This window comes from Aulonocara sp. 'chitande type north' Nkhata Bay, linkage group LG2 (assembly GCF_057382095.1).
Source record: "Aulonocara sp. 'chitande type north' Nkhata Bay isolate Kocher_YH1m ecotype deep benthic linkage group LG2, A_spYH_male_GT1.1, whole genome shotgun sequence".
Classification (NCBI taxonomy): Eukaryota; Metazoa; Chordata; class Actinopteri; order Cichliformes; family Cichlidae; genus Aulonocara; species Aulonocara sp. 'chitande type north' Nkhata Bay.
In genome coordinates, this window is record NC_141345.1 from 27,845,387 (window position 1) to 27,873,369 (window position 27,983).

The 27,983-nt window shown below is 41.0% G+C and overlaps 3 protein-coding genes across 6 annotated transcripts; 2 read left to right on the forward strand and 1 right to left on the reverse strand.

Moving 5' to 3' along the window:
- The first annotated feature begins 502 nt into the window (after window positions 1-502).
- LOC147338068 (zinc-binding protein A33-like) lies at window positions 503-9,358 on the forward strand. Its single transcript, XM_086315070.1, has 6 exons — window positions 503-1,253; window positions 1,981-2,076; window positions 3,868-4,101; window positions 4,274-4,296; window positions 4,655-4,770; window positions 5,457-9,358. The coding sequence occupies exons 1-6, from the start codon at window positions 726-728 to the stop codon at window positions 6,020-6,022; spliced, it is 1,563 nt and encodes a 520-aa protein (XP_086171196.1). The 5' UTR covers window positions 503-725; the 3' UTR covers window positions 6,023-9,358.
- Window positions 9,359-11,823: 2,465 nt separating this feature from the next.
- On the forward strand, window positions 11,824-24,153 carry cabp2b (calcium binding protein 2b). Of its 4 annotated transcripts, XM_086315105.1 has the most exons (8): window positions 11,824-11,935; window positions 12,484-12,744; window positions 20,701-20,892; window positions 22,183-22,213; window positions 22,383-22,517; window positions 22,660-22,769; window positions 23,559-23,706; window positions 23,793-24,153. In XM_086315105.1, the coding sequence occupies exons 1-8, from the start codon at window positions 11,855-11,857 to the stop codon at window positions 23,816-23,818; spliced, it is 984 nt and encodes a 327-aa protein (XP_086171231.1). In that variant the 5' UTR covers window positions 11,824-11,854; the 3' UTR covers window positions 23,819-24,153. The 4 variants fall into 4 exon arrangements, with proteins under 4 accessions (XP_086171231.1, XP_086171209.1, XP_086171216.1 ...); XM_086315083.1 differs by lacking the exon at window positions 20,701-20,892; XM_086315090.1 differs by lacking the exons at window positions 11,824-11,935; window positions 12,484-12,744 and adding an exon at window positions 12,778-19,546.
- Window positions 24,154-26,083: 1,930 nt separating this feature from the next.
- Window positions 26,084-27,957, reverse strand: crybb1l1 (crystallin, beta B1, like 1). Its single transcript, XM_086315119.1, has 6 exons — window positions 27,843-27,957; window positions 27,557-27,654; window positions 27,332-27,450; window positions 27,119-27,251; window positions 26,879-27,021; window positions 26,084-26,790 (listed from the first exon to the last, which is right to left on the reverse strand). Exons 2-6 carry the CDS (start codon window positions 27,647-27,649, stop codon window positions 26,619-26,621), a joined length of 660 nt encoding a protein of 219 aa, XP_086171245.1. The 5' UTR covers window positions 27,650-27,654; window positions 27,843-27,957; the 3' UTR covers window positions 26,084-26,618.
- Window positions 27,958-27,983: the final 26 nt, after the last annotated feature.

Below are 27,983 nucleotides of genomic sequence, written 5' to 3' on the forward strand. Positions count from 1 at the left end.
ATTGTTGCAATTTATGCTGCCTTCTTGGCAAGACCTTTAAAAAACCCTACATTTTTAATGTCAATAAAAACTTTTTCGGTGGATAAATAAAGGATAAATAAAAGCAACTATGGCAAACACTAATTGCAGATTTTACTTTATGACAGGAATTATGTTTCTGTCTCAAAATGACTTGATATGCTCAAAAAGAGATAGGTTTGCCATATGTTTGTATGAGTTTATAGGCCAACAACTTATTCAGAGCTGTTTATATACGGGCAATCGTTTTTTGGAAAATACGGGAAATCACTTTTTTGTTTGTGTCGTTTACCCTACTACACAGAAGTTTCCGCTCACACGTTTCTGATTTATTTCCTGTAAGTGTTTAATAATTTAAAAACTTATAAACCAACAAGTAAGACAATTGGTACAACCCCCTTTTAAAAATTCCGCGTATATTTCCTCGCAGCAATAACGTGACCTTTCTTGTTACTGTTCTCTTCCTTCTAAGAAACCCTCTTTCGCTCAGGGCAATCATAAACACACTGCGCCCTTTAAAGGAGCCCTTCATCACGCCCAGCCGAGCGTGTTTCTACACGCCTTTGGTCGCTTCCGTGAAAAAAGTCGTACTGCTGTCAGCGTCAGACCACTCCCTCTCTGAATGTGAACGGAAGAGCAGTTTAGTCTTCTTTCCCTGTCACAGTGTTTCCCACAGACGTGTCTTCTGAGAAGTATGAGCGCAGTAAATGATGGCGGAGGCCAGCGCGCTTGAAGAGCTACAGTCGGAGCTCACCTGCCCGGTGTGTTTGGAACTCTTCCGTGATCCCGTGATCCTTGAGTGCGGGCACCACTTCTGCCAGGTGTGCATCATCCAGTGCTGGGAAGCTAAGGCGGACGAACTCTCGAGTTGCCCGAAGTGTAGAAAGTCGTGCGCCCGGAAACTGCGACCCAACTCGCTCCTGTGCAACGTGGTGGATAGTGTGCGCAGAGCCCGCGCCATGGACGCGGCCGCGGGGATGTGCGTGTGGGACCACGAAGGTACGCTGGAGATGCCCGATTACCGCGAGCGGGGTTCCAGCATGAGCAGCGTGGCCTCGTCCATCGGGCACTGGCCACGCCTGGGAATGGGTTTGGATATGTGCGAGGAGCACGAGGAGAAGCTGAAGCTCTACTGTGAGGATGACCAGCTTCCCATCTGCCTAGTGTGCGGGATGTCTCGAGACCACAAGAACCACAATGTCATCCCCATTACAGAGGCTTTTGAAAGCTACAGGGTACTGTTTTGTTATTGGCTCGTTTTTAAGGCTCCCGGTCTTCCAAAAACTTAAATCAGGCATACACAGACATGGTATTGAGATTTGACCAACATAATCACCAAATTTGATTTATTTTTCTACTGTATTTTTTTTCCTCTATAGTGTAACAGCTGGAGCTTCTAGATAAAACAAGCAATCAGAGTTTCAAGGAGTGCCATACTTTACAATGCTTATTGGACACTCCTCTTATTGTACTACATTACTGTAAGTTTCACAAGTATTCCTATAAGTCAAGTCAAAACTACTTTTTTACTACAAAACTCAACTGCTCTAATGTAGCAAGCAGGCTTTTCATATATGTAGCAGTTGTGCTTTAAAGAGCACACTCCCTGTCTGCCCCAGGAGCCTTTGGGTATTTTTGTGCATTACAGGAATTCAGCAGGCCTGTGTGAGCTTTACTACCTTTCAAACCTGGCAGCTGACCTTCATCATGTTGTTTGGAGACCCGCTCTGAGAGGCCTCTCTGTGTGTCTTAACATGTTTAAGCAGTGCTAAATTCCAGCTTTGTTAGATTTTTGGGGTCAGGGCGCTCAGTTGAGGATTGGCGGATGTATGACTCCCATTAAAGACGGGACGTTGTTCGGACTGACGCACAAATCAAATTAACTGTTGATTGAAGCGTAATCTGGTTTATATAACCTCTTCTCAACAAACGTTTTTATGTGATTATCTGTTTGTCCTGCAGGGTAAGCTGTCTGTGGTTCTGGAGAGGGTTCAGGTGCAGACACAGGAGGCCACACTCTTCCAAAAACAGACCAATGAAAAGATCCTCCTCATTAAGGTATCACGTCTCTGTGTGTGCTGGCTGTTTCTTTGTGAAGCACTGTGAAAGAAAAACACTCCAGTGTGTTTGTCCTCTAAATATAACCAGAAATTCTAGCGGCCAGGCAACATTCTGACGCATTCCTCCACCTTTACCTGTCAAGACAGAGGGATGACTGGTGGTACTAATGACTGGTGCTGACACACCATGTTCTTACTCATCTTTTATTTAGACGTGATGATTATCAGGAGCTCATCCTGGACTAAAAAGGGAGGTTCATGAACATTCATACACATCATTTTGTGTTTATCTTCGTCATGCGCTCTTCTTTCACAGGCTGTGCATGTGCCCTAACTGCTTCATGTCACACAGCTTGCGAGGGAACTCAGCTGATAGAGTTTCGACAGGCACAGGAAGAAGTTCACTGAAACGCTCGCTGTGTGTGTGTTAAACACACATATGAGGGTAGTGTTAGAGAATGCACTGGAGCATTTCTGCCGTGGCAGATAACTTCGTCTAGCTCTGCTCCAGGTTATCACAGACCGTTTCCTTTCCTATCTGTGTGTTTAAATGTGTCAGTGGGTGTATTTTCCTGTCTATCTGTTTGACCCAGTTTACATGCAGATTCACAGATTTTTTTTTCTTCACTTCTCCCTTTCTCTGTCAGTATGACAGGATGTGGTTGAGCAGAGGAAGTTTGTCAATTTTTCTTCTCTGTGTTAAAAATACAGACATCTAGCTAGCTATCTAGCTATCTAGCTATCTATCTAGCTATCTATCTAGCTATCTATCTATCTATCTATCTAGCTATCTAGCTATCTAGCTATCTATCTAGCTAGCTAGCTAGCTAGCTAGCAAAAACTTTTATATCTCAGTAAGATATAATAATTTGTGCCACATATGACATAAAATGTATCGTCTCCTCATAACAAATACTGATTTTTCCTATTTAATGAACCACTTCTGGTCTGAATGGTCACAGTTTAAAGTTGTTGATTTAATCTGTTGAACATAAGATTGTAGTCATATTTCCAGAGAAGAAAAAAAACCTGTATTTTTATTCAATAATAACAGTAAAATAGGACACTTCCGGTTTTAGTGTCACACCATTGCTGTCAATGAGAATTAAGTGTGTCCTCATTTTCACTGACACGCAACAGTTAAAAAAATAATAATATACTTGTTAAATAATAATAACTCTCTAATAATAAACCCTATTAAAACAACAGTATGTAACAGAAATTTCAATTGTGACAAAATAAAACTGAACCCCACCGTTTGTCACAGCATAGCTCGGTATTTTTCCACCCCAGGAAGAGCTTAAAAAGACTCAGAGATCGTTATCATACAAACTCTAAAGCAGTTAAGCATTTTGAAGACAGACTTGGTTTCTGTCAGCTTTAAGGGGCATTTTTGAGTCGTGCTATTGCTTTAACCTCCTAAGACCCGAACTCTTTCATGGCATGCATTTTTAATTTCTTTTTGCTATTTGGGGGACGCGATTAAAAAACAAAGAGTTATCTTTTTATCTGATTTTGGTCTACAAGGGCCAGAGATCCACATATGGGGACATTTGTTTTAAATTTCGATAAAACAGTGGCAGTATAATGTCCTCGTAAGAGACATCAGGCCCTTGTAGAGCAAAATGTAGTATTGTGGTCTAGACAACCCAAAATTGGATGTCCACATATGTGGACGCCAGGTTAGAGGAGGTTAAAAAAGAAAAAAAGTTGTACAAATCAGCTGTGCTTTACCTACTGACTGGCAAAGTTCTTGCTCTCTGTGACCAAATTCCTCGCTGCATTTCAGGAGCGAGCGGGAGATTTGGAGGAGCTGGTCTCTGCAGAGTTTGGCCGTATGAGGGAGTTCCTCGTTGAGGAGGAGGAGCGCATAAAGGAAAAACTGCAGAAGCAGAAGGAGGAGAAGCTTCAGCAGCTGGAGGAGGCGCTCACTCAGTCCACGGAGCAGATCAGCCAACTGGAGATTACAGCCGATAAACTTCGGCTCAAACTTAGAGAAGAAGAAAATCCTGAGCAACTCAAGGTGAGAGAAGAAGAGACGGGGCAGAGGAGAAGGATTTATGGACGAGCTACATATTTCTCATAATCTTTCAGTATACTTTGCTAATAACTGGAGCACATATAAAAGAATACTGAATAAAGAATGAATGGAAGTCCCATGTTTGTAATCACAGGCCTGTTTTTATCTGTTTCAGGGGATCAAAGATTTTATTGGAGGGTGAGTACTACTGTAATCTTATCCAAGAAGTTCTGTCAGAGCTAATCAAATATCTAGGCCATCTTCTCATTTATCTCATCATGACTTTTGTCCAAAAGTCACAAGGCAATCACGTCCGTTTTGAGTTGTTTTCGAACAGAATGAGAGGTTGTGATTGTTCCAGCTAGAAACACATTTTTTTCAGTTTCAAATTTCATTTCAAATGTGGAGAGTAAAGGTTTCGTTAGTTTCTTCTTAAATGAAGGTTACTTGTACTTACTTAAATACTTCGAATATGCTATAAAATACAAGTTCACAAGCATATAGTTTTGGATGTTTCATAATCTTTAAAACGACTTTCTTTCCCTCTCCCTCTCAGGGCAGAGAGCTTGTTTGAGCGCCCTGCAGAGATGGCTGTGGACCTGCAATCTGGAGACTTTCTGGGACCTCTCCAGTACAGGATTTGGAGGAAAATGAGCTCAATTCTTCAGCCAGGTATAAAGATAACACACATCATGCAAACCAAGGTCAAGAGAACAATAGTGCTCATTAGTCATTAACTGCCTAGTCTGGAAAAAACACTGACGCAGCGCTTGTAGCCTCTAGTATCCTTCAAAAACCAAAACCACAGGCCCCAATACAACAAATCCAACTTCAAAGCCCCCGCAGAGCAACAGAAGGCCTTATACAACTGATTTCACAGACTCACTAATGCTTTTTATGACAAACAGTGGTGTGACATCAAAATTTGTTGGAATACTCCTTTAAAAAGATTTGGCTGCGTCTAGAAAAGACATATTTGTGATTCAACTCATTGTTCAGTCTCGTTTCAGCCTGCTCTGACTGGCAGTGAGTTTCAAGCGTGACTCCATTTGTTCTCTGAATTTAACCTCTTTGTTAGTCGAGCGTACACATGCTTACTTTGGGTCTGTGATGACCTCAAACATCACTGCTGTAAAACCAGGCTGCTCTCCAGAAATTTATTTAATCTCTGGATACATCGGAGCCACATTATTTATATTTAATTTGCGTCCATGTAGCTGATGCTCGTCTTACACTAATTGCGCAGGCTGGCATTCAGTATCTTGCTGAAGGTCACTCCAGAGGAGTTTGGGTGGTGTCAGTTCTTGTAAACATGTTTCACCTTCATTGGTTTGTCTCTGTTTTTCATGTCCTCCCAGCTGTGACACCTGTGACCCTTGACCCAGACACAGCCTACCCTTGTCTGTGGGTTTCCCCGTGTCGCACCAGCGTCCAGGTAGGAAAACTACAAGCGAACCTGCCCAACAACCCCGAGCGCTTCACCCGCTACAACATTGTCCTGGGCTCTGAAGCCTTCTCTTCAGGCAGACACTACTGGGAGGTCGAGGTAGGCTCTAAGACGGCGTGGGGACTGGGTGTGGCCACAGCTTCCGTCAACAGGAAAGATGAGATCAGCCTTTGCCCGGATGATGGTTTCTGGACGCTGGTGCTGAGGGACAGCGGAAACGGCACCAGCGAGTATGAAGCTTGCACTGACATAGAGGAGAACTTATTATATCCCTCCAAACCTCCGAAGAGAGTGGGGATATACCTGGACTACGGTCGTGGCCTAGTGTCGTTTTATGATGCTGGAGACATGAGCCACCTCTTCACATTCAATGATGCAAAATTCAAAGAGCCTGTTTTCCCCTACTTCAATCCCTGGCCGATCATCAACGGACACAACCGGGAGCCGCTCACCATAGTAACGCCACACTGGGGATAGATGGCCTTTTTTTCATCAGAGAACCAACACTGCGCATCAAACGGATTCAGGATCAAACTGCAGACTCTGCTGCTAATCACTTTAAGGGACTTGTCTCATTAGCATTCACACATCTGTCTTATTACAAGGACTTTTTAGGGGTATGACGACGGTCTTGTAAGGCTGTCAAGCTGTGGATGAAACATCAGAAGGACAAGAAAGGCGACACTTCAATCAATCTAGCTGCAAAGAAAGTACATGAAAAGATAATCAATGAACTGTTTAGCTAAAACCTAATCTGTTTGATCCATTATTCCTCTGTGTGCCACCGAGCTCCGTTGCTGTTTGACAAATCACAGTCTTTTATTGTGGTGAGCACACACACTGGTTTTATTCTCAGTCAGTCGAATGCACATCTTCCTTCTGATGGATATATTCAGCAGTGCACCTAATGCATATTAATCTGCACCTAAACTAGTTCCAAACAGATGACTGTGTCTTCTTTTTGAGTAATTTTTGTTGAAACACAGACATTTAAAGAAAACATTTTTGACATTTTGTATTTTAATGTGAGTTTTTATAACTATGATATCAAAACATGGTTTGTTTTGGCTTTTTTAACTGGATTTTCTAGCAAAGTTTTTAATGCTTTTTGTATTTTTTTTTAAAGTACTTTACAGAAAGCATATCTACTGCTATCATTCGGCACATTGTTTGTGTTTCATCTAACAATGCAATACCATTTTTTTAAAGGTATTCAGTTGTTTTATCTCAGTGCCATTGAAAACATAATGGGTGTAGTATGTTATGACAGTATGAGTTCTGCAGTATGATTCGTCCACCACCTTCATATTTGTCTAACACTAATCTGAAATGTAGTTTACTAATCGTCTGTTTGTATCCTCGGAGTTTAATGTTGTAAAGCAAATGTAATGTGAAGTGATAGTCACCAATGTCTAGATCAGGGGTCGGCAACCTGCGGCTCCGGAGCCGCATGCGACTCTTTAGTCCTGCGGCTCCGCGTGGTTTTGGAAAATAAATTAGAAGTATTTAGCTGAAGTGTATTTTATTTATGTTAGTTCTTTTTTTAACTTGTAGTTCTAAATTGGAAGATTATTGTGATATTGAAATATAAAAATAAAATTATATTCTATTATTTTTTTCATCGCTCAAAATAAGCGTCACACTCGTGGAAGCCGGTATACCCGCCGAAACGCCGTGCATCTATCGAGACTTTCAACCCCAGGTAGGTCAATTATGGATCTTCGGATCCACATGATGTCAGCAGCTATTCTCCACCGTGTGCTATGTTAAAAACAAACGCCGCTCACGCCTCACAGATGACAGCTTACAGTCCTGCGTAAAGATGAAAGTGAATTCGTACAGCCCCGATTTGCAGACGCTGTGCGCAGAGGTTCAGGAGCAGAAGTCCAATTGTAAACATATCACGGCAGACCCGACGATGTTTGCATGAACATGCTTTTCAGCATGTCTTTATTGACCACTTTTCACACACGGTTGCTGACACATACAGCAGGCTGTAGCTTTTCAGCTCACAGCCTTACGCATACCAACACAACAGCACAGACGTAAAGGCGGCGAGGCGTGATTGCGGGTCCGCTCAGGTGCGTCCGCCTCCCCTGCAGCGGCGCTGCAGACCACACCCCGCTACACATATTAACCAGGTAAAATACATATTTAGGCAGAATTTTGCAAATATCTATTTTTCATTTTTTAGCAGCATAGTGCTTTTTTTCCAATTATTTTTTAAAAGTCAGGTCAAGGCTCCAAAAGCCCAAAGGCGATATAACAGTTTTTGTTTGCTACATGGATCATTTTAGTTCAGCTGGGTGTCTTTCCTTTTGTTATATTTCTTTAAGAGTTCAAAATGTGTTACTTACATAAATAAAATGTAATTTTCTCTGTAGCACTTCAAGGATTTCATAAGCAACACACCTCAGTTGTTCAAACAAGGCATAAAGGTAAAAAACAATATATACAGTGTTATCTTCATTTTAGATGTCAAAAAGTATTTGACATCTAAAATGTCAAATACCCAGTGTTTTCTTTTGCGTGGAAAACCAGGTCCAAATGGCTCTTTCGGTGTTAAAGGTTGCTGACCCCTGGTCTAGATAGCTGACATGAGAGTTTTAGGGTATAATTAACTTTGATTGCACATGTAGTACCAGCAGAGGGCAGCCAAAGCTAACTTCGAATGAAGCAACTTTAAAGCATTTTTGTGCAACATATGAATGCCACCCTCATGAAAATGCGACCCACTGGAAGCTGTTAGATGAAGATTTTAAAAATGATCAGCTCAGACAAATTAGAAATATGCTGCAAGTGGTAAAACATAAACTTAAATATCAAGAACTATCCACAGACTGTATAGGAAAGATGGTTGTCATCTGAAGGTGCCGGTATGAATGTGAGTCCGTTGCTTTTAAGAAGTGATGTGTTATAATGTGTAACTTTAAACACTGCCACTGAAATACAGTGCTGTGCAAAAGTCTTGAGCCACCCCTTGATTGTTTATATTTTTCTAGGAATTTGGGAATTTAATGAAGAAGAAGGAAAAACCAAGTTTATACAGTTCTAACAAGATTGAAAGTCAACTTATGTCATAAAAATCTTTATTTTCTAACACAGCCTGAACTGTAGTAGGCCAGCCTTGTTGTAATTTCTTAGTATTCAAAGTAGTATTCAGGAATAGTTCTCCAGGCTTCGTGAAGGACATTCAGAGGTCTTCTTCGGATGTTGACTGGATTTTTGTGTTGTTCTCTGTTGGGATGATCCCACACTGCTTCAGTTATATGCAGGTCAAGATGGGACTGCATGGTCGAACAAAATCTGACGTCTTCTGACTTTTCCATGTTTATCGTTCCATCAATTTTCACAAGATCTCTGAAACCTGAAACCCACGACAGAGCCAACGATGTGCTTTATGGGTGGCTGTAAACCAGAACGACAATTAATTTGACCAAGGGGCACCATGAGAAACTGGGACTGTTGTGGAGGGCTGCACCAGTGCAAAAGTACAGTTTCTCATGTGACCCACTTGGTAAAATGTTGCAGAAGTGTTCATGTCTGCTATAGATATTTACTGTTACCCTGCTCTCCTGATCTCCTCCGTACATATTGCTAACAATCATTTGAAGGTCCAGAAGCATCTCTCTGGTCCTGTGTCATCTGCATCTACAGTTCATCTGCTGTAGATGGTTTTTTGGCCCAATTTTCTCAATGTGTTTAAGGACAGTGATTCAAGCTTTTACACAGTGTTACATTCTTCAGTATTACATTATGATAAAAAAAACGAACACTGAAACTTCAAAACATTAAAGCAAGGATGAAAACTCACTGGAGAAGAAAGCTAAATGAAATAAAAGTGAATGAATAAAAAGACAGTCAATAGTTTCTGATATAAAAACCTTTGTGGACTTTATTGTGATTATTTCTTTGTTGCTGATGATGCGTCAGAGAGATTTCATTTAACATGTATCACAATATAACACAACAACCCTCAACCAGTGGAAACAAACGTCATTTTTGACACAAGCTCAACAAAAGCTGAACATTTGAGTCACAACATTGTGTTAATCAGTTGATTACCTGTATCCTACCCGTGGTTGAGTTTGGTGTTTACCTGTCACAGATACGCTCTGTGTTCTTCTTTCACTCTGCAGTTAAGCAAGGTTAATGAGTCCTCTCCTGCCAGTTGAGCAATTCGGTAATCTGTGACTACCATTACGACCAAATAAGTAATGAGAATTAGTCTGACCTGAATAAAACGTACCTGTTCTGCCTGTTTAATCTCTGTGTGTCATCTGCATACATTACTCACAGACTGCGGGACTGACCTGTCAGGGCTACGTACAGCCTTCAGTCGAACCCTTCTCTTCTCTAACTGTTCTGATCTGTAATTAGATATTATTACAGGCTGATCGACACGCAGTAACACAAGCCTTCACGTCTACATTATTGCTCAGCTGGCCCTCCCACTGCCATTCATCACATCTTTGAGTTTCTTTAAGGTCAGATAAGCCTGAGATGAAAGAAAATGAACAAACACACACACACACACACACACACACACACACACACACACACACACACACACACACATTTTTTTCCCTAACCTCTAATTTCTCTTTCCATCTCGTCCATTCATTCTTCATCTTTCCTCGATCAGATGACGGGTCTGTTCCCAAAATATGAGCCGCTATTTTTAACCCTCAGTCGTGTAACTTGGCTTTTCTGTAATGGATCTCTTTTCTGCCTCCACTCAAGAATTTGTCTCTCCATCTTATCAATAATCAATGAGGAGAGGGGCTAAAGAAAGACAGCCGAAAGACAGGGTTAAGATGATTAATGGAAACCTCATTAGGAACTGGAGAGAAGTGAAGCTATACATTATCAGCGCGTCTGGAGAACGCACACTATCGGAGGTTAACTGGAGATGCGAGGGGCAGAGCGGCGATGGAGGGAGCTTTCAGGGGAGGCAGTTAGGAACAAAATGAGGGGGGGGGGGGGGGGGGGGAGTGAGATGCATCATCAGCTCAAAGCTGCTAGTGAAATGGACGGGGTTGATTGATGGGTTTTATTTATAGAAAGATGATGCTTTTAGTGGAATTAGTTGCTTTAGAACACCAAAAGGCTATGGAGTTGTTTCTAGCGAGCTGAAAAGCACAACATTACATGCTTATGAGAACATTCGTGTCTAAAAATAGGGATCAGTGGTTACATGTTCACCTGTGCATGCACGTGTGTGGGCTCAGCCATGCTTGGTGGATGAGATTATGCATGCAGGTTTCCCTGAGGTGATGTGTTATTGCTCACTGAAAGCCTTTCATCATCGTATGGCTGCTGAGGTTGGTTTTTTTTGTTTGTTTTTTTGCAACTCTTCATCTCTTTCTATCTCTCACTGTTTCTAAATGAATAGCTGACCTGGGCACTGCAGAAAAACATCCAATTTGTTTTACAACAAAGGCTTCAAATGTGAGAAGGCGATTGAGGGCAGATAGATTGGGAGAAAGAGACGAGAAGAAGGAGAAGCACATGGAGCGACGAGGATTATTGTCAGGGGGAAATGATGGTGATAAGAAAGAGAAAAAGATGGGGGGAAGAAGGATTCTGGGAAAAAGATTGAGATAAGATGGGAAAAGATGAGTGTAAACGACCGGGAAAACACGAGAGAATAACGAGATTACGGGAATTATAGGGAAGGAAAGGCAGGTTTTTATAAAGCCTGTGTTTGAGGTAGAGAACCCGGCAGAGAGGAGGGAAGTTTACCTGTGATGAAGGGGAAAAGGTGGAAAAAGGGGAGGAAGAGAAGGAGAGAGAGAGGTACAGGTAGAAAACGCGAGGGAGCTAAAGTTCGGGAGGTATAGAGTGTCACCTAAATTATCTGGAGATAGCAAGTGGGGGCAGAGGTGCTGGAACTCAATCCCGGAGCCAAGACAGCAGCTGATGATAAAAACCTCCTCACCTGAGAGAGATGGACAGAAGCTTGATGAAACTCTGAGGAAAAGAACTGGAGGAAATACTTGGAAGGAAAGGAGGAAGCAGGAGAACATTTGAGCCGTAGCATTTTAACTCCTTTTGTGTTTCCCGGGACAAAGAGACAGCTGCAATCACTGCGTGAAGGGGACTGAATTTTTAACACATTTTTCAGAGTTTAAGAAAGGAAATCGGTCCAAGCTGACTTTTTTTTGTGGTGGGAGGGGGAGTTTTATTACACTTAAGACATAAAGAGCTAGAGCAGAGGAGAGCAGGGGAGAGGGAAGCGAGAGGGGGAGGGAGGGGGAGGGCGAGCGACGAAGAGAGAGAGTGTGTGTGTTAGCCCGTGACACCGAGATGTTCATGATCATTCGAGAGCCGGCACCCGGGGGAGCCGCTGGAGCGATGAGCGCGCCACCAGAGAGGAGCGCAAAACAGGTGAGTGGGTGCAGATAGATATATATATAATTGTGTCTGTGTATGTGTGTGTGTGTGTGCATCCTTACATGCTGTGTGCCTATATCACATTTTATATTGTGCATGCTGAAGTTTTGTTTTGCCGAAAGAATGATAAGAGTCATTGATACAAAAGATGAACTGTTGATTTCTTGTGGAAAACACATGTTACCCATATGTGACAACTTATTAAAGTTTTAAAACAAACTGGATTACTGTAAATGGGTTAAAGGATTTCTATGTAATAGGTTAAAAATGATCTTTTTAAAAAGATTTTTATAATGCATGCATTTCATAACATTTCGACTTCTGCAAGTTGTGTATTGTTCTTATTTTGGCATCTTCCTTACAAAGTATGTTCATGTCACATCTTCCTAGAGCAAATGTTATAAACTAAACATCTCACGTTTCAGGCAGTGAGCGCTGTGGCACTGTATTTCATCTACAGTCTCAGTAGTATCGGTCATGCTTTATATTGATATAAGTTTGAGTGCACTGTTCTACTCTCCTCCACCCCTGCCTTCCCACAGGTGCAGGCTGCTATCAAGAAGAAGGTGGAGAAGCAAAAGAAGCGAACCAACGACCAGGGCGGGGGTGGCGGAGACGCTCAAGCTGCTGCTCGCAATCAAAAATCCAAATTACCCCCGATGACGGCAGCAGAGGCGGGTGAGGACAGCGAAGCGCTGGAGGAACAGCTGGAGGAGTTGATGGAGGGACCGCGGAGGAGAGAGAAGGAGAAGGAAGAGGAGCCCGTCGACCTGCTGCCCATAGTGGACTCAGTGTTTGGACAGGTAGGAGTGTGTATGTGTGTGAAGCTCATCTGTTTCATACTCTGCAGTGGACGTGTATGTGTGCGTTCTTGTATGTATGTCTGACACTTTTGTTACCGTGTGTGTGTGTGTGTGTGTGTGTGTGTTAGAGTGTGTGTGAGTGAATAAATGTGTGTGCATGTGCATCAAGTTCTCTGGCTGATTGAATGTCTGGCTTCACAGAAACCCTAAGCCTAAGCCTTCACTTCAAATTTAAAGGGTGGCTGTGGTCCAGCTTTTGTAAAGTAGCGGTCTCTCTCGCAGCCCTGCTCTCTTTGATCTGGCAGTTCAGAAAGACACAAAGCTAAATTCACAACGGCAAGGTGAACATTAACCATTTTGCCTTGTAGTTTAACCCTCGTGGAAAAAGCCAGAGCTGCAAAGCGCAATGAGTAGAAGGATGATAGCGTGAGTTTGAGAGGATTTAAGCTCTACTTTGGGAAACATTACCAAAGTGTAATCCGTAATAGATACCAGTAAAGTCAGCCAGAGATCTGATGGACACCCTATCGCTGCAGCCATTCTATCAGCTCCATATCGCATCACATCCCATCAATCACATGCTAAGAGGTGACACATGACACGGCACGATAGGCCACACCATTACAGCGCTGTAACCCGAGGGCCAGACGCGTGGGCTCGCGGTGTGAGACAGCGGTTTGTGTGTGAAAATAAAATCAGAAGGGATTACACCGAAGTTAAATCCCTACCCGCTTCCTGCTGCTGATTTCAAGCATGGCTTGTGAGTCAGTCAGTATTTTCTTTTTTTCTTGACATGTAGAAAGAGTCATGTCCACCTGATCGCGTCAGCAAACTCTGAGGAGGGTGACGATGAGTGGGGCTGAGGTTAGAAACAGGAAAGCAATGTAAAAAAAAAAAAAAAAAGTGATGTCAGTGGTGATGCAAGTGATCCAAATTAAGAGAGAGCAGCAAGTGAGTGGGAGAAAGCAGCCAGCAAAGTCGGAGAGAAGAGAAGCTTGAGTACTCAAGTGCAACAATATGTAATATAGCCTCAGATCACACTTGCTTACATAAAATAACCTGAAATTTTAACACCAGTGTTGAAGGAGCAGCTTTAAGAGCTGTGAGTGAGTGCACCATCGGGCCCTTGGTCACATGAATGTGATCTTGGTCAGAAACTGAATTTCTAAATGAATTATGTGAACAAACCCCAAGTAAGAGTAATTTCCCCCTCACTAACCGAATAACAACTATCCATCAACACGACGATATGTTCAACATGAATTTGATAACAATACATGAAAGCATCTGCTTATAAAAGCATGCCTAAAATATGCAAATGGTTGCAGAAAGTTGCTCTGCATGCAGCGCAGCACAAATTGAACGTTAACTGACGTTTAACCTGCCGGCGTTCTAGTATGAAGTTTATGTGATGTAATCCAGCCCATGTGAGAACAAAGCAGGTGACAGTCCAATGATTTCATGTGAGCGAGTGAGGACCATGTGCACACGGTGCAGCATCCTCACTTTAAACCAAACATTTCCTGCACTATGAATGCGTCTGAAGCATGAATTGTATATAAAAGATGGTTACACCATAGTAATAGTTAGTGAAGTCACATTTTTGAAACTTTGACTTCATCATTATCATCCTGTCAGCTTTTTTTAAAGCTAGCCGCCACATGGGAAGGGTGAATCACAAACGAAGGGACACGGCATTCTGTGACAACGAGCACACACCGCTTTATTGACATTGATGTTTTGGCTCTAATAAGAAACATCATGCACTTGAACTTTCCAAGTGAGATGATAAACTCATCAGAAAGTTTTCACTGAGGGCACAGACCAAGCGAGCTGCAGGTTTTATCGTCTAAACTTACAATGCTGTTGACTTCATTTTGGAACCAAAGCAGTCTCCCTCTGCTGGCCATTAGAAATGAGGCAGGCTTAATAGACTTCTGCACTGGCCTCTATTTTAGACAGTCTTAAGTCTTAAGGGAGCTCTACAACTATACTTCCTTCCTTCCTTTTTTCATCCCTTCCTTCCTTCTATCCATTCTTCCTTCCCTCCTTTCTTCACTTTCTGTCTGTTCTGTCTCTTCTAGTGTTTCCCGGTGTCTCAACAGCTCTCATTTCTGGAAACCTGCTGATGTACACCTGACACCAGATCACACTCACATCAGAGATCAAGAGTATGTTGAGTCCAAAACAAAAGACAGAGTCACGTTACCTGAGTATGGCACATCTCTATCATACACACAGCACACACGCACATATGCACGGTGTGTTAAGTTAAAAGTGTGTGTGCATTCAAATTAACCACAGACTGCAAGCATGACAGTCGCTGAGCGCTGATGTCCTGAGAAGAGCAACTAAAGAGTATTCAGGACCCAGGAACAGTGTGTGTGTGTGTGTGTGTGTGTGTGTGTGTGTGTGTGTGTGTGTGTGTGTGTGTGTGTGTGTGTGTGTGTGTGTGTGTGTGTGTGTGCGCCCACTTCTCAAGACCATCTCATTTACGTGATTAATTATAACCATCAGTAAGAGAGACCCAACCTGGTAGTTAATCAGATTTAATGGTGTCTTCAGTTGCAATTACTGGTGTTAAGTTTTGTTTCAATGTGCAGCCAATAGAGTGAATCATGCTGGAGCTCACAGAAAGAAGTGATTAATCTGCTAATATTATGTGCTGAAAAGCTGATACTCATATTTATCTATTAAATGAATGTATGTAAGTTTGAAGGTTGAATTGTATATACTCTACTCAAGGTTTGTACTAATTTGTACTAATACTAATAGTCTGTACAAGGTTGGTACTTTCGGAAATATGTTTTCCATCTCAGACAGCTAAAAATGTAAAACTTAGAAATGACAGTTAATTATTAATTTATTGCAAATTAATTTTGATTTGTAGGTACAAATCAAAAATACAGAAAGTCTTGCACTGAAAGCTTTGCAAGAAAAATCACAGCACATCTGCACTATAAAGTGATGCTTGGGCTCCAGTTAGAGGAGTTGCAGCAGTGCTTGAAAGTTAGTGAACCCTTTAAAAGTTTGAATATTTCTGCATATTTATTTAATTAAAACTCAGTAGATCTTTGCACAGTTGAATGAGGTAAATGAAGAACATGATATGTGTTTATCAGACTTCTGATACCGACTGTCCACATGTCCTCACAGATGTGTAAAACTGGATCTTTCAATTAAAAAATAAATGACGTCTAATATTTTTGTCACATTTTATTATTTTGACTTATTAAGGAGCCAAATCACAACAACAACCACCTAAAGGTGCATTATATTATAAAGGAAAAGACCCTATAATCGATTAAAAAAAACAACAACAATCAGACGACCTCCTTTAAGCAAACACTTAGCTAAAGTGGGAAGAAAAACTCCCTTTTTTGTTGTTTTTTCCCTGTAGAACCCAGAACAACTGGTGTGTTTTTTTAAGATATATTATATATTATAAGAACCACTGCACAGAAACGTGTATAAAACACGCAACTGTGTTAAACAGTTTTCATGTGACCACCACTTTGATGAAAAGCTTTACATCCCAAACATCTCCTGTAGTGACTCCCTCATGTACCTTTGTAAAATAAAATAATCTGTTTCTATCAAATCACATGAAAGCTCTTTGAGAGAAGTGATCTATCTTCATGCCACAAAAGCGTTCTTAAGCTGCAAACTCGTTAATTCCAGTGTTGGCATTCCGTGTTTATCAATCACAATAAGAGTCTTATTGCAGAAAAAAAAGGAAAACTAGAAATCTAGATTTCCATTTATAATATATGACTGCTTAATCTGCCTAAAGTATCTCCTAAAAAATAAACAAACAAATAAAAAGTTGGTACTCTCCCAGACATCCACTGCTGCAGCTGGCAAGTGATACTGATGTTAGACCGGTCCTAAGGTGGCCTCTAGTGGTCACTGGAGCTTATTGCAATAGACAACGCATGCATGCAGAGTTGCCATTAGTTTTAGCTAATGAGTTTAAGAACTCTCTCTGCACACACTGATTGTGCTCTAGTGTTCTATGTTCATGTTTTCTTGTTGCTGACTGAGAGTAGTATTTCATTCAACTGTACGCTTGTAGATGTATCCACTGCTGTTTCTATAATTTTCTCCACCCCACACTGTATGTATCAATTAGGGCAACTAATAGCTAATAATAAACTGCTAACTGGGTGTATGATTTAGTACGGAAAAGTACAAGAGAGACAAATTTGGAGAATGAACAGCAAGAGCCAAAACTGGATGAGTTAAATCTACCTCCTGCAGTGTTTTACACACACACACACACACACACACACACACACACACACACACACACACACACACACACACACACACACACACACACCCTATGAATCTCTTTTTCCTGATCCTTAGTCGTCACCCTAAAATCTAAAATTAAAAGAGTCCCCACAATGTGACTAAACAGAAAGATGAGTGACACACACAGAAGCACACACACACGAGCCGTATGGATGCACTGTAGTAAGCAGCATGCCAAATCTGCTTTTGGAGAGATTTGCCGGCAGATGCTTTGTAAAAGCTCAGATGACCACTTAGCATTGCTCTCATAACCTCCACTTGAGATTTTAACTTTATGCCATTATAACTGACAGCTCAGCCAAAGTAGTCCATGGATGTAAGAGCTGAAGTTCAAATTGAAGTTCATTGTGCTTTTCAGTTCGACGTGAGCTGACGCACTTGAACGCCACCAGGGTCTCACTGTGAGTTGCATAAGCTGTCATTTTGTGAAGCATTACAGCTCACTTGTTGTATTTTTCCATTGGTTTCTAATTTAATTACCACATAATTGAAAAACACATCTAATACTTGTTGAAAATACTTCACAAATCACAGCTAAGTCAACTTCTTATATTTTTCAAAAACGCAAACACTCAGTTTTTCTTTTGTTACTTTAGCAGGTTTCATTTTTTCACTTTCACGTTTTACATTTGGTACACTTTGTACACTTTGTACCCATTTTTGTGATCTTTGGGGCCCATGAACTGAGTGTCACAGGGACCCTTAATAGCTTGGACATGTTTTAAACATACATGACAAAGCAATGAAAACGTACATGTTATGTTTTGCATTAGCCCTCATGCTACATGTACAAATGACCACTGATAGAAGGGGATCACACTCTAAAACATCATAAATAAATCATAAATATAAAATAATAATAAATAACAACAAATGTAATAAATAAAGATTCTTTTATTGTTGTAAATAAAATGCAGAGGACATGCAGAGGGTTGGTGAGATAGAGGAGGATGCTAGGGACAGAGTGAGATGGAGACAGATGATCCACTGTGGTGATGCCTAAAGGGAGAAGCCAAAAGAAGAACATCATATAGAAGCACCTTTTGCATTTATTGCATGTGTTGAATGCCACATGTTTGACATACATTGTTTTATCCGGTGACTGTGGAGGTCATTTAAGTATAGTGAACTCTGCCACATTCAAGAAATGACGAGTGGGTATTACATCAACAAGGCAATTTGCCCCAGAGCACTGAACTCGCTGGATATTTTCTCTTTGTTGGATCATTCTCTGTAAACTCTAGAAATGGTTGTGTGGGAAAATCCAAAAACCCCAATACGTCAGCACCAACAACCATACCACATTCCAAGTCACTAACATCACCTTTCTTCCTCATTCCAATGCTCAGTTTGAATTTCATCAGGTCGCCTCGACCATCTCTGCATGCCTAAACCTATTGAGTTGATGCCATGTGATTGGCTGATTAAATGTTGTGTTAATGAGAAGCTGAAACCGTGTGCCTAATAAAGAGGCCAGTGAGCGTACACTGTCCAGTTTGTCCCAGCCTGACGTTGATATTAGGTAACAGCTATAGCACTCCTACTGGCAACAAGAGGTCAACCTGATGTGACAAACATCATCATATTTACATTCATTTTACATCATGTGTTCTTTAATACCACATAGTGCACACATGCAGTGATATGTAATCCACAAAAAGTCCAAGCCTTAAGACATCTAAAGTAATAAAACCCTCTGGTGTTCTTCACCTCTGATATTCATCTTTAGCCAAGAATTTGTTTTATATCTTGTTTTTAATATTTATGGTTTCAAATAGTGCATGCTCTATTTCCAGGCCAAGTTAAAATATTTAGATTCTTGTTTATCCACATGAGAAAAGTATGTCTGTTTCCGTTTCTTCCTTTGAATGTCTTTAATGTATTCTCTTCCCTTTTTTCTCTCTCTATCACCCTTTCCTCTTTAATCTGAAAGGGCATGGATTAATCCCGCTCCGTTCGTGTCCTCTTAATTCTCCCTTTAAAACTCTTCACACTGTAGATGAAGTCATTTGAATGCTCGTGCAACATGTTGACATGAGACAGAGAGAGAGAAAGGGGGGAGGGAAGACCGAGTGACAGAGAGGAATGAGGGGGGGATTAAAAGCACCGCGTGAAGAGCCGAGAGTGATGCTGTTTCTGTGGAGTGACACATAAGCGAGCTGTGTTCAGTGCGCTCCACTTCTGCTCAGTCATCCAGTTTGTTTTTGTTTTGGGAAGATCATTTGGTAACGTGTTCAGTTTGGTTTGGGTCAGTGGAGATGACCATGAATGGATGAGGGCCGTTCCTCTTTTTCCATCTCTGTTTTATCCAATATGATGACTATTAACCAGAATGGGAAACTCAGAGGGATTTTTTAGCTTGTGAGCTTGAACTTGACTTTAGAAGTCCACAGAAGAAGAGCGCAGGGAAATAGGAACATAGAAAAGTGACAGGGGAGGTCTGGTAATGGGGAACAAACCATCTCTGAACGATAAAATGAAGAAGGTAAGTGTACTTTATCTCCTCTTTGTTAGATTCGAACTCACTGCAGCTTAATCCTCTTGCTTGCACTCGCTGACTGAAGCTTTTTGCCTCCGTGACAACCGCAGCTTTCTTTGGATGTTGTCTCACTGTATCATTTTAACGATTGCATGTAAATTAAGAAAACAGGAAAAAATATATTGTCGAAATTCTAACGCTTTCCTTTTTTTTTCCACCAGTGAAACTGTTTCCTTTTATGGTAGTTACAGGAAAGCTTAGTATACAGACTGCATCGCTTAAAGTGCTATTTAAGGACACACTGTTTGTGTGCAGAAAATCGAAACGTGCAAATTAAAGAGATCAAAATAATAGATTAAAGTAAGACTAGATTAAAATTTTAAAACATATAAATTAATTTTACAAAAATGTATATTCTTTGTATTTGGATCTGTATTTATTTGTCCTTTTTATTTACTGTCCACACTTGTTTTAGAAAATAAGTTTTTGTTCATTTATTCCTTATTTTTTAATTATCCTCCATTTAATAATTAAAATTAATTTGTCATACTTTTTTCAAGATTATTTATGCATTTTAAAGGATAAATAAATACAAAATCCATATATATATATATATATATATATATATATATATATATATATATATATATATATATATATATATATATATATATATATATATATGATGAGCTTATCAATGCTTGCATTTATTTTAATAGTGATTTTAGATCCATGATTGCCATATTTATTTATTTAGCTTTTTTTTACTGTTACTTGTAATGTTCACTGCTTCCTACTATTGTAGCCGTGTTACTTACTGACGTGTAGTTAAGCTGTCAGTCTTTACACTAGAGAATTAGCAAACTCACATCAGCTAGTTTCAGCAGCTTGAAGCTGCAGCAGCAGGATTGAGACTTATAGATTATTTTCAAATCAAACTGGTTTCTCACAGTGAGGACTGAGGCTGATGAGGGCCTCATGCAATAATGAGCAGCTGTATCTATCCTATAGTTCTGGCTTATTGCCTTTCCAACGTTTGACTGTAGAAAAGCAGGGGTCTTACTTTGCCTCTGAAAAGATATTGACTTGCTTGATCAGTCGCACATTTGGTGTGACGGACAGTAAGTTTGGTGGTTTAACACCCTGATCTGCTTCCAAAGCGGGTGATACACTGGCGCTTCCATCGTAAGGTGAGGGCAATGAGCCAGCAGCTGGAGGGAGATGAGGATTTGGATGTAGAGGATAAACCGTTCAAGGAGTCCCTCGGTGCGCTGGTGAAGAACTGCAACATGCTGCACAACATCGTGGGCCCGGCCTGCATCTTCCTTAAACAGGGCTTTGCTAGGACGCTCGTATGTAACAGGAAGTCACAGAAGTGTGCACACTGTGTCCTACCACAGCCAAAGTGCAACTTTTTCCACTTGTGTCGATTCATTTTCATCCCCACATCGTGGCTGACCCTCCTGCTCTTTACCAGCTGTGTCATCCCCCCCTGCATTAGTGGCTCGGGTCAGACAATTAAAATCCCCAGGCAACGGGCAAGCTTAAAGGGGTCAATCACTGAGAGATCATTGGAAAATCATTGACTGGCCTTGTGGAGCTTGTACGTGCCCTTGGTAAAGAAAGGATGCAGGCCTTTGTGTGAACTGTGAAACAATCACACTGATGACCTGTGGCCTTTGCTTCACTTCATATAGGTGAAGACAAAAATAAAATAAAATAATGGTCTAAACCTTTTTAGTGGATGTTTTTTTAATTGGATTAGGAGAAATAATAGACTGCCCAAACAGGGGCAACTGGAATAGAAAACTTCACATCAAAGTGGAAGTGCAACACTTCTGGGAACGCTTGGGGATTCTTGCTGGAAGGAATGCTAGCCACAACGTTGCTTTGCTCTACTTTTATTGTCAGGATTTCTTTTACTGTGTGAAAATGAGAATTTGATCAAAACAAATGCAATCAAATAATAATTCGGGTTACACACACAAGCTTGAGTAATGTATATATTTAGTGTACGGACACATACATCCGGACAGTGGACATATTCCTAAAACTAAACCTCTGACATGTCCTAGTCTCTAGATGTTTGCAGCCTGGCATCCTCCAAAAAGTAATCTGGGTACTCACTGTAATCTATGGTGCAGGAATCCCTGCATACAATAATCAGATATACGGTTTAATCCATGTAGATGCCCTGGAGCTTTCTATCTAATGCAGCTTAGGGATCATTTTCAGCATTTCATTGATGTGCAACACCCTGGAGTTAAAAGAACATAAATATCATTGTGATTCATAGTTCTCAAAAAATGAATCTTTGTCCAAAAACATTGGCCAGACGTCAAGACGCTAATTATACATAACAAAAAATATTTAACATTTCCTCTCATTATTCATCTTTTCTGTTTTGTTTCACTTGGTGCTTCTGTTTTTCATCTGTGCTCTGTCTAGCATCACGTGTTAAGTGACACAAGCTGTATGTCTGTGTGCTTAGATTGTGCTCCTCAATGCCTGCGTTTACTTTTTATTGTCTTATTGCCAAACAAACATTGTGAATATTTTCAGTATGAATGTTTGCAAGGTGAGGGGAAATCTATAACTGTGTGAAACATGAAGCTAATATGTGAAAACTTTCCCCACGGCAGGACAGAGAGCTGCGGCCAGAGGAGATCGAAGGTGAGGTGATTTATCCGCTTTTTTTAGCTGTACATGCATTTGATATGATACCCGCCTTACCAGTAATAACACATGTTTTGCGTGTGTGTGTGTGTGTGTGTGTGTGTGTGTGTGTGTGTGTGTGTGTGTGTGTGTGTGTGTGTGTGTGTGTGTGTGTGTGTCTTACCAGAGCTCCGTGAGGCATTTGTGGAGTTTGATAAGAATAAAGATGGCTACATCAGTCACAAAGACCTGGGCGAGTGTATGAGGACTATGGGATACATGCCCACAGAGATGGAGCTCATTGAACTGAGCCAGCAGATCTGTGAGTGCAGCAACAGCCTAAAATACACGAGACAGCAGAACAGAGTGGAAATAGATGGCAACCGTGTGTGTGTGTGTGTGTGTGTGTGTGTGTGTGTGTGTGTGTGTGTGTGTGTGTGTGTGTGTGTGTGTGTGTGTTTCAGGTGGCGGTAAAGTGGACTTTGAGGACTTTGTAGAGCTGATGGGACCCAAGATGCTGGCAGAGACAGCTGACATGATCGGAGTCAAAGAATTGCGAGACGCATTCAAAGAGGTCAAGAGACATGCTGTCATTTACAACATAAAGACCTAAACATAAATTTAATTGTAGTGACTTTATTAACAGCAGCATTGGATTGTAGCATGTGACTTTGCTGCTATGAAAATATCAGTTGTGGGGGAGGCCTGTAAATCAGAATCCATTGGGAACGATAAACAAATAAGACTAAGCATAACCCTTCAAATATAAAAGAAGAAATAGAAGCACGCAGGAGTTTCTGGAATGAAACTTGGATAAAAATAATCATTTATTACTGTGCAGTTTGTTTATGGAACAAGTCAAGCTCATTTCTCCTTTGCAGACCTTCATTATGGGTTCAAATAGACAGGCCGATCTTTGTAACCATAAGTGGGAGGTAGGCTTTTTTCACAGCAGATATTGTGACATTTCATAGCAGAAAAATCACAGGTATGCATAGTTTAATGATGGCTGGATTCACTCAGGTTAGACCGTTTCAGGATCCTGGCATTGTGCATGCTCACTCACTGGAATAGCAAACAGAGCCACTTCATTTTTACCTTTGAATAGTATACTGTATGTTAATGTGCATCAATTTACCAGATACATTAGATGTCAGCATGTCAGTTCATAGCAAAAATATTAAACGTCACCTTATGTCCCAGGGCAGGTCACATAAAACATAAAACAATAAGCAAAAACATACAGATACACAACACAAACCAACAAAAACAAACACATCTGTGTTTAATGACACCTTCATTTTTCCTGCTATAGAAGGCCAAACAGGTCCGAAATACTAAAATATATTCATACTGTATCCAGTTTGACTCTAATGGTGATGGCCAGATCAGTTTAACGGAGCTGCGTGAGGCCATGAAGAAGCTGATGGGAGAACAAGTGACTAACAGAGAGATCAACGAGATCCTCAAAGACGCTGACCTGAACGGAGATGGCCTGGTGGACTTTGAAGGTGTGGGAAGGCCTTGATGGGATCAGTTGACTGATCGTGTTTATCCTCCTCTGTTTCTCTCTCACTTCTTTTCTCGTCTCTTTCAGAGTTTGTGCGAATGATGTCCCGCTGACCAGTCCACGTGTCAGACAGACATTACGCAACTGCTGGCTAAGCATCACACTACTCTGTAGTGGACATCCTTCATTTGCTCTTAAGAGCATGCATCTCAAATTATATTTTTGTATTAAAAAGTAATGAAACAAAAAACTGTTGTAGCTAACAAAGACTGCACATGTACGAATTTAAAGGTGTAATATGTACAGTAGATAAATATGTCAAACATATCAGCAGCTTCACATTTACCATTTTCAGTTTTTTAGATGTATTTTTATATGAGTGTTTGTTCTTCGAGTGTAAAAGCTTGTTTGTAAAATCATAGACCTGTTTTTAATTAATAAAACATATATAAAATGGACAAATTGTTCAATTATTATGACCTGATACATAATTAAAGACCCAGACTAGTTTGATGGACAATGAAGTACTAGAAGGACCAACTGCTACACATAAGGAGGATGACATGGATATAATATATTTTTAAACTGATCAACTTTTCTATATTTGTATTCATTAGTAATCTACATAACCAATCTTTAAGGAAATTAAGGTAATAAACAAAGATACACTGAGCTCTAAAATCTGCCGTGCTGTAAAGCATTTGGATTGCGGCTGATGGCAGCTATTACATGTTGTTTATGCCAAATTCTGAACATTCAAATGTTTCAGTAGACTCATCACACAGCTGACAGGTGTGGCACCTGGTGTGGTCTTCTGTTGCTGATGGCTGATTGCCCAGATATGCTCTTTTGTTGTCCTCAGGTCAAAAATGACCCGTAGGCGAATGGCAAACAAGTATATGGGAATCCCGAGGACAACACAAGGGTTAAGCGAGTTACTGTTGTCTTTCCTTCTAACCTGAAGCACTCTGGTCAGCCTCCTCTGACCTCTGGCATCAACAAGAGATTTTTTTTCCCAATGAACTGCTGCTCCCTGGATCTTTCCTGTTCTTTGAAGCATTTTCTGTAAACCCTAGAGACGGTTGTGTGGGAAAATCCCAGCAGATCAGCAGTTTCTGAAACACTCAGATCAGCCCGTCTGGCACCAACAACCAACAACCGTGCCACATTCAAAGTCACTTAAATCAGCTTTCATCCTCATTCTGATGCTCGGTTTAAACTTCAGCACATCGTCCTGACCATGTCTACGGGCATAAATACATTAAGTTGCTGCCATGTGATTGGCTAGTTCAATATTTGAACTAAAAGCAGTTGAACATTATATTTTAATTTCAACATTTAAATTTTTTATTGAATTTTATGCTTGGCGAGGTTAGAATTAACTAAAAACTAAAACTAGATGTAGAAAAAAACATTTTTTTTAATTAAAATATGAATAAATATAAAAATTTGGGGAAAAATTAAAACTAACTAAAACACTTTTGTTAACTTGAAAAGCTAAAATTTAGTTAAAATAGAGAAACGATCCTTAGTTTCAGTATTTCTTAGTCACTGATGGACGCATTTATTGAGACTCCGGAGGGCTACTAAACTGCTTTCAAAAAGTTCTGCATTTTTATTGTAATACCTTTGGTCTTTTTCCTGAATCCTGCCTCTGACATATGCCCTGCAACTAAAAAGACTAAAATTAATGCTGAAAATACTAAATAAACAATTAAAAAAACAATTAAAACTAAGCATTTTCAATAAAAAATAAACCAAAACAAGAAAATCCACTCTAGAAACTGAGTTAAAAACAAAAACTCAAAACAAAATAAAATTAATAACTACGTAGAAAATACAAAACTAGAAAATAAAAAACTGTGATAACTCTGGTAGATTCATCGCTATTAAGATGTTTTGGTTTGGGGGGTTTTACAATATATAAAAGAAGTTTAAAGGAAATGAGTTTGTGTTTTATGTTCAATTCAAAACAGAAATTTCGATGGGACCTCTTGTTATGCAGAGCCTGTGCACAATGGAGCAGTCACATGATCAGAATCACATGTCTGAAACTGCTCTGCTGCCCAACTGACTCTTTTTCTATGCAACACAAAGCATTGTGCCACTGGGAGGTTTTTAAAGCTGAGTATGCAAAGGTTTAACAAACCCAAACCAGAAACAACATCAGTGTTTATTCAATGAATTTTTAACAACCATATGTTGACACTGAAAACTGTGATCGCACAGAAGAAACACTGGCTCGCATTATTAAAATAAAGAAAAAAAAATATTTTTAGTGTCCGGCTGTCCACATTTTTATCCATTTTTTAAATGATGTGTTATTGATTTATATTAATTTAAGTGATTTCTATGTAATAAGTAACAACAACGACGTCTTTGAAATCAAGATTTTCCTTTTTATTGAAAACTTGGCCAGGATTCTGTACAGCAGAGAGGGTGTGCAATGCACAGGGGCAGGAAGACGAGGGAGCAGGGGGCTCTAAGGACTCAGTTTCCCATGGTGCATCATACCCTGAGCTGAGAATCGTGTATGTAAAACAGTAAGAGACACTCCGTTCCCTCTACTGTGTCTCAGAGGTCTGTGGAGGGGAATGAAGCGAGGGACTAAAAATAAAAATAAAAGAAGAAAAGGGAGGAAAGCAAAGCTCAGCCCACAGGGGAGAAAGAGAAAAGTAGAAACAGAGAGGAATGGAGGGTGGTCTGATGGTTTTGTGGTCCAGCTGGCCCTTCCACTGAGGTGTTTTCTCCAGTCAGGGGCAGACATAGATCCTCACCCTTCCCCTCACTGCATTAGATCAAAGACCTTCTTAAGGCACTAAGGTAAAGGCCTCAGACGTCTCTCCCCCTTTCCCGCTTCCTCTGCCCCTCTCCCTCACCTCCGCTTTTTCTCTTTCTCTCCTTCCCTGAGCCTCACTTGCTGGCCATGGTGTAGCAGCCCTGTTGGTGCCACTGCATGTCACGGATACGCCTCACAGACTGGAACTGAGGATGGCGGGCGCCATATTCATTGAAGTGCCTGTATTCGCCCTTCTCCAGCAGGTACTGGCTGCCACGGTATCCAGGGAACTGGTATCCCACAAAGCTGGGAAAAAAAGATGAAACATGTCAATTTATTTGTTTTTATGGCCTTTAAATTTGGTATTTAAGCTCCACTGATGGTTGACACTCACGTTCCACAGCTGACAATGATGCTGCCCACTCTGTCGGTGAAGCCATAGGAGAACAGGCTGGGGACGTCATCGTCCATGATCTCCATCTTGCGGCCCTTGAACTCTCCAACCTCATACAGGCAGATCTTGTGCTTCTCGGGGTCCTGGCACATGGGAAAATAGAGGGAGACAGAGGTTTTATTTAGAGGGGAGTCTAAAGAGGAAAAAAAGTGACGTTTTAAAGAAATAGAAGATTTTTACCATTCTGACGGGCCTGAAGGACAGCAGGTAATCGTTCTTCTGGCAGTTGCTCCAGGAGTCCCAGCGGGGATACTCTCCCTTCTCCAGGATGTACATCTCACCGCAGAAGTTCATCTGCTCGAAGCCCACGAAGCTGCGGACGAGGAAGCGTCATGAAGCAACCAATCTAAATCTTAGATGCACAAACACAAGTGTATTTCATTTGACACTTACGGTCCACATTCAACACGCAGGGAGCGCACGCGGTCCATGCCCATCTCACACACATTCATGCACTCATTGCTGATTTCGATCATGCGACCCTGGAAGTTCTCCTGGTCGAACACGTACATCTGGAGGAAAGTAATACGTCAGAACAACATCAGTAAGGGTCTGTGATGTGAATTTTTTCAGCGTAGCCACTGTTATCTGTATCTGAAACAGGAGAGAACCACCCACCTTGTAGGACATCATTCCCATCTCAGACTTCTTGCTCTGGGCAGCCTTTCCGTCAGTCTGGGAGGAAGTCTTGGATTTATCTCCGCTGGACATGATTACTGAGTGGAAAGAGAAACGGAAGAAATAGGGAGAGATTGTTTATTCGTGTGATAAGTGCAGCCTTTCGTATTGCCACGAGATTGTTGAGGAACTCAAATGAATTAAAGGTAAAGGAAAGCTTAAACCTAATCTATGCCCTTTCCGCTTGCTGCTGGACCTCCTGCTGGCGTGTGAGCGTGTACCTTACCTGTGTGTGCGATGCCTGTGCCGAGCCTCACTCAGAGTGTGTGTGGCTCGGAGTGCGCCCCTCGCTTTTATACGCTGGCGCACATAGGAGAGGGATTATGGGAAGAGAAACAAACTCGCTGAGGTCAGAGACAAGAGACAA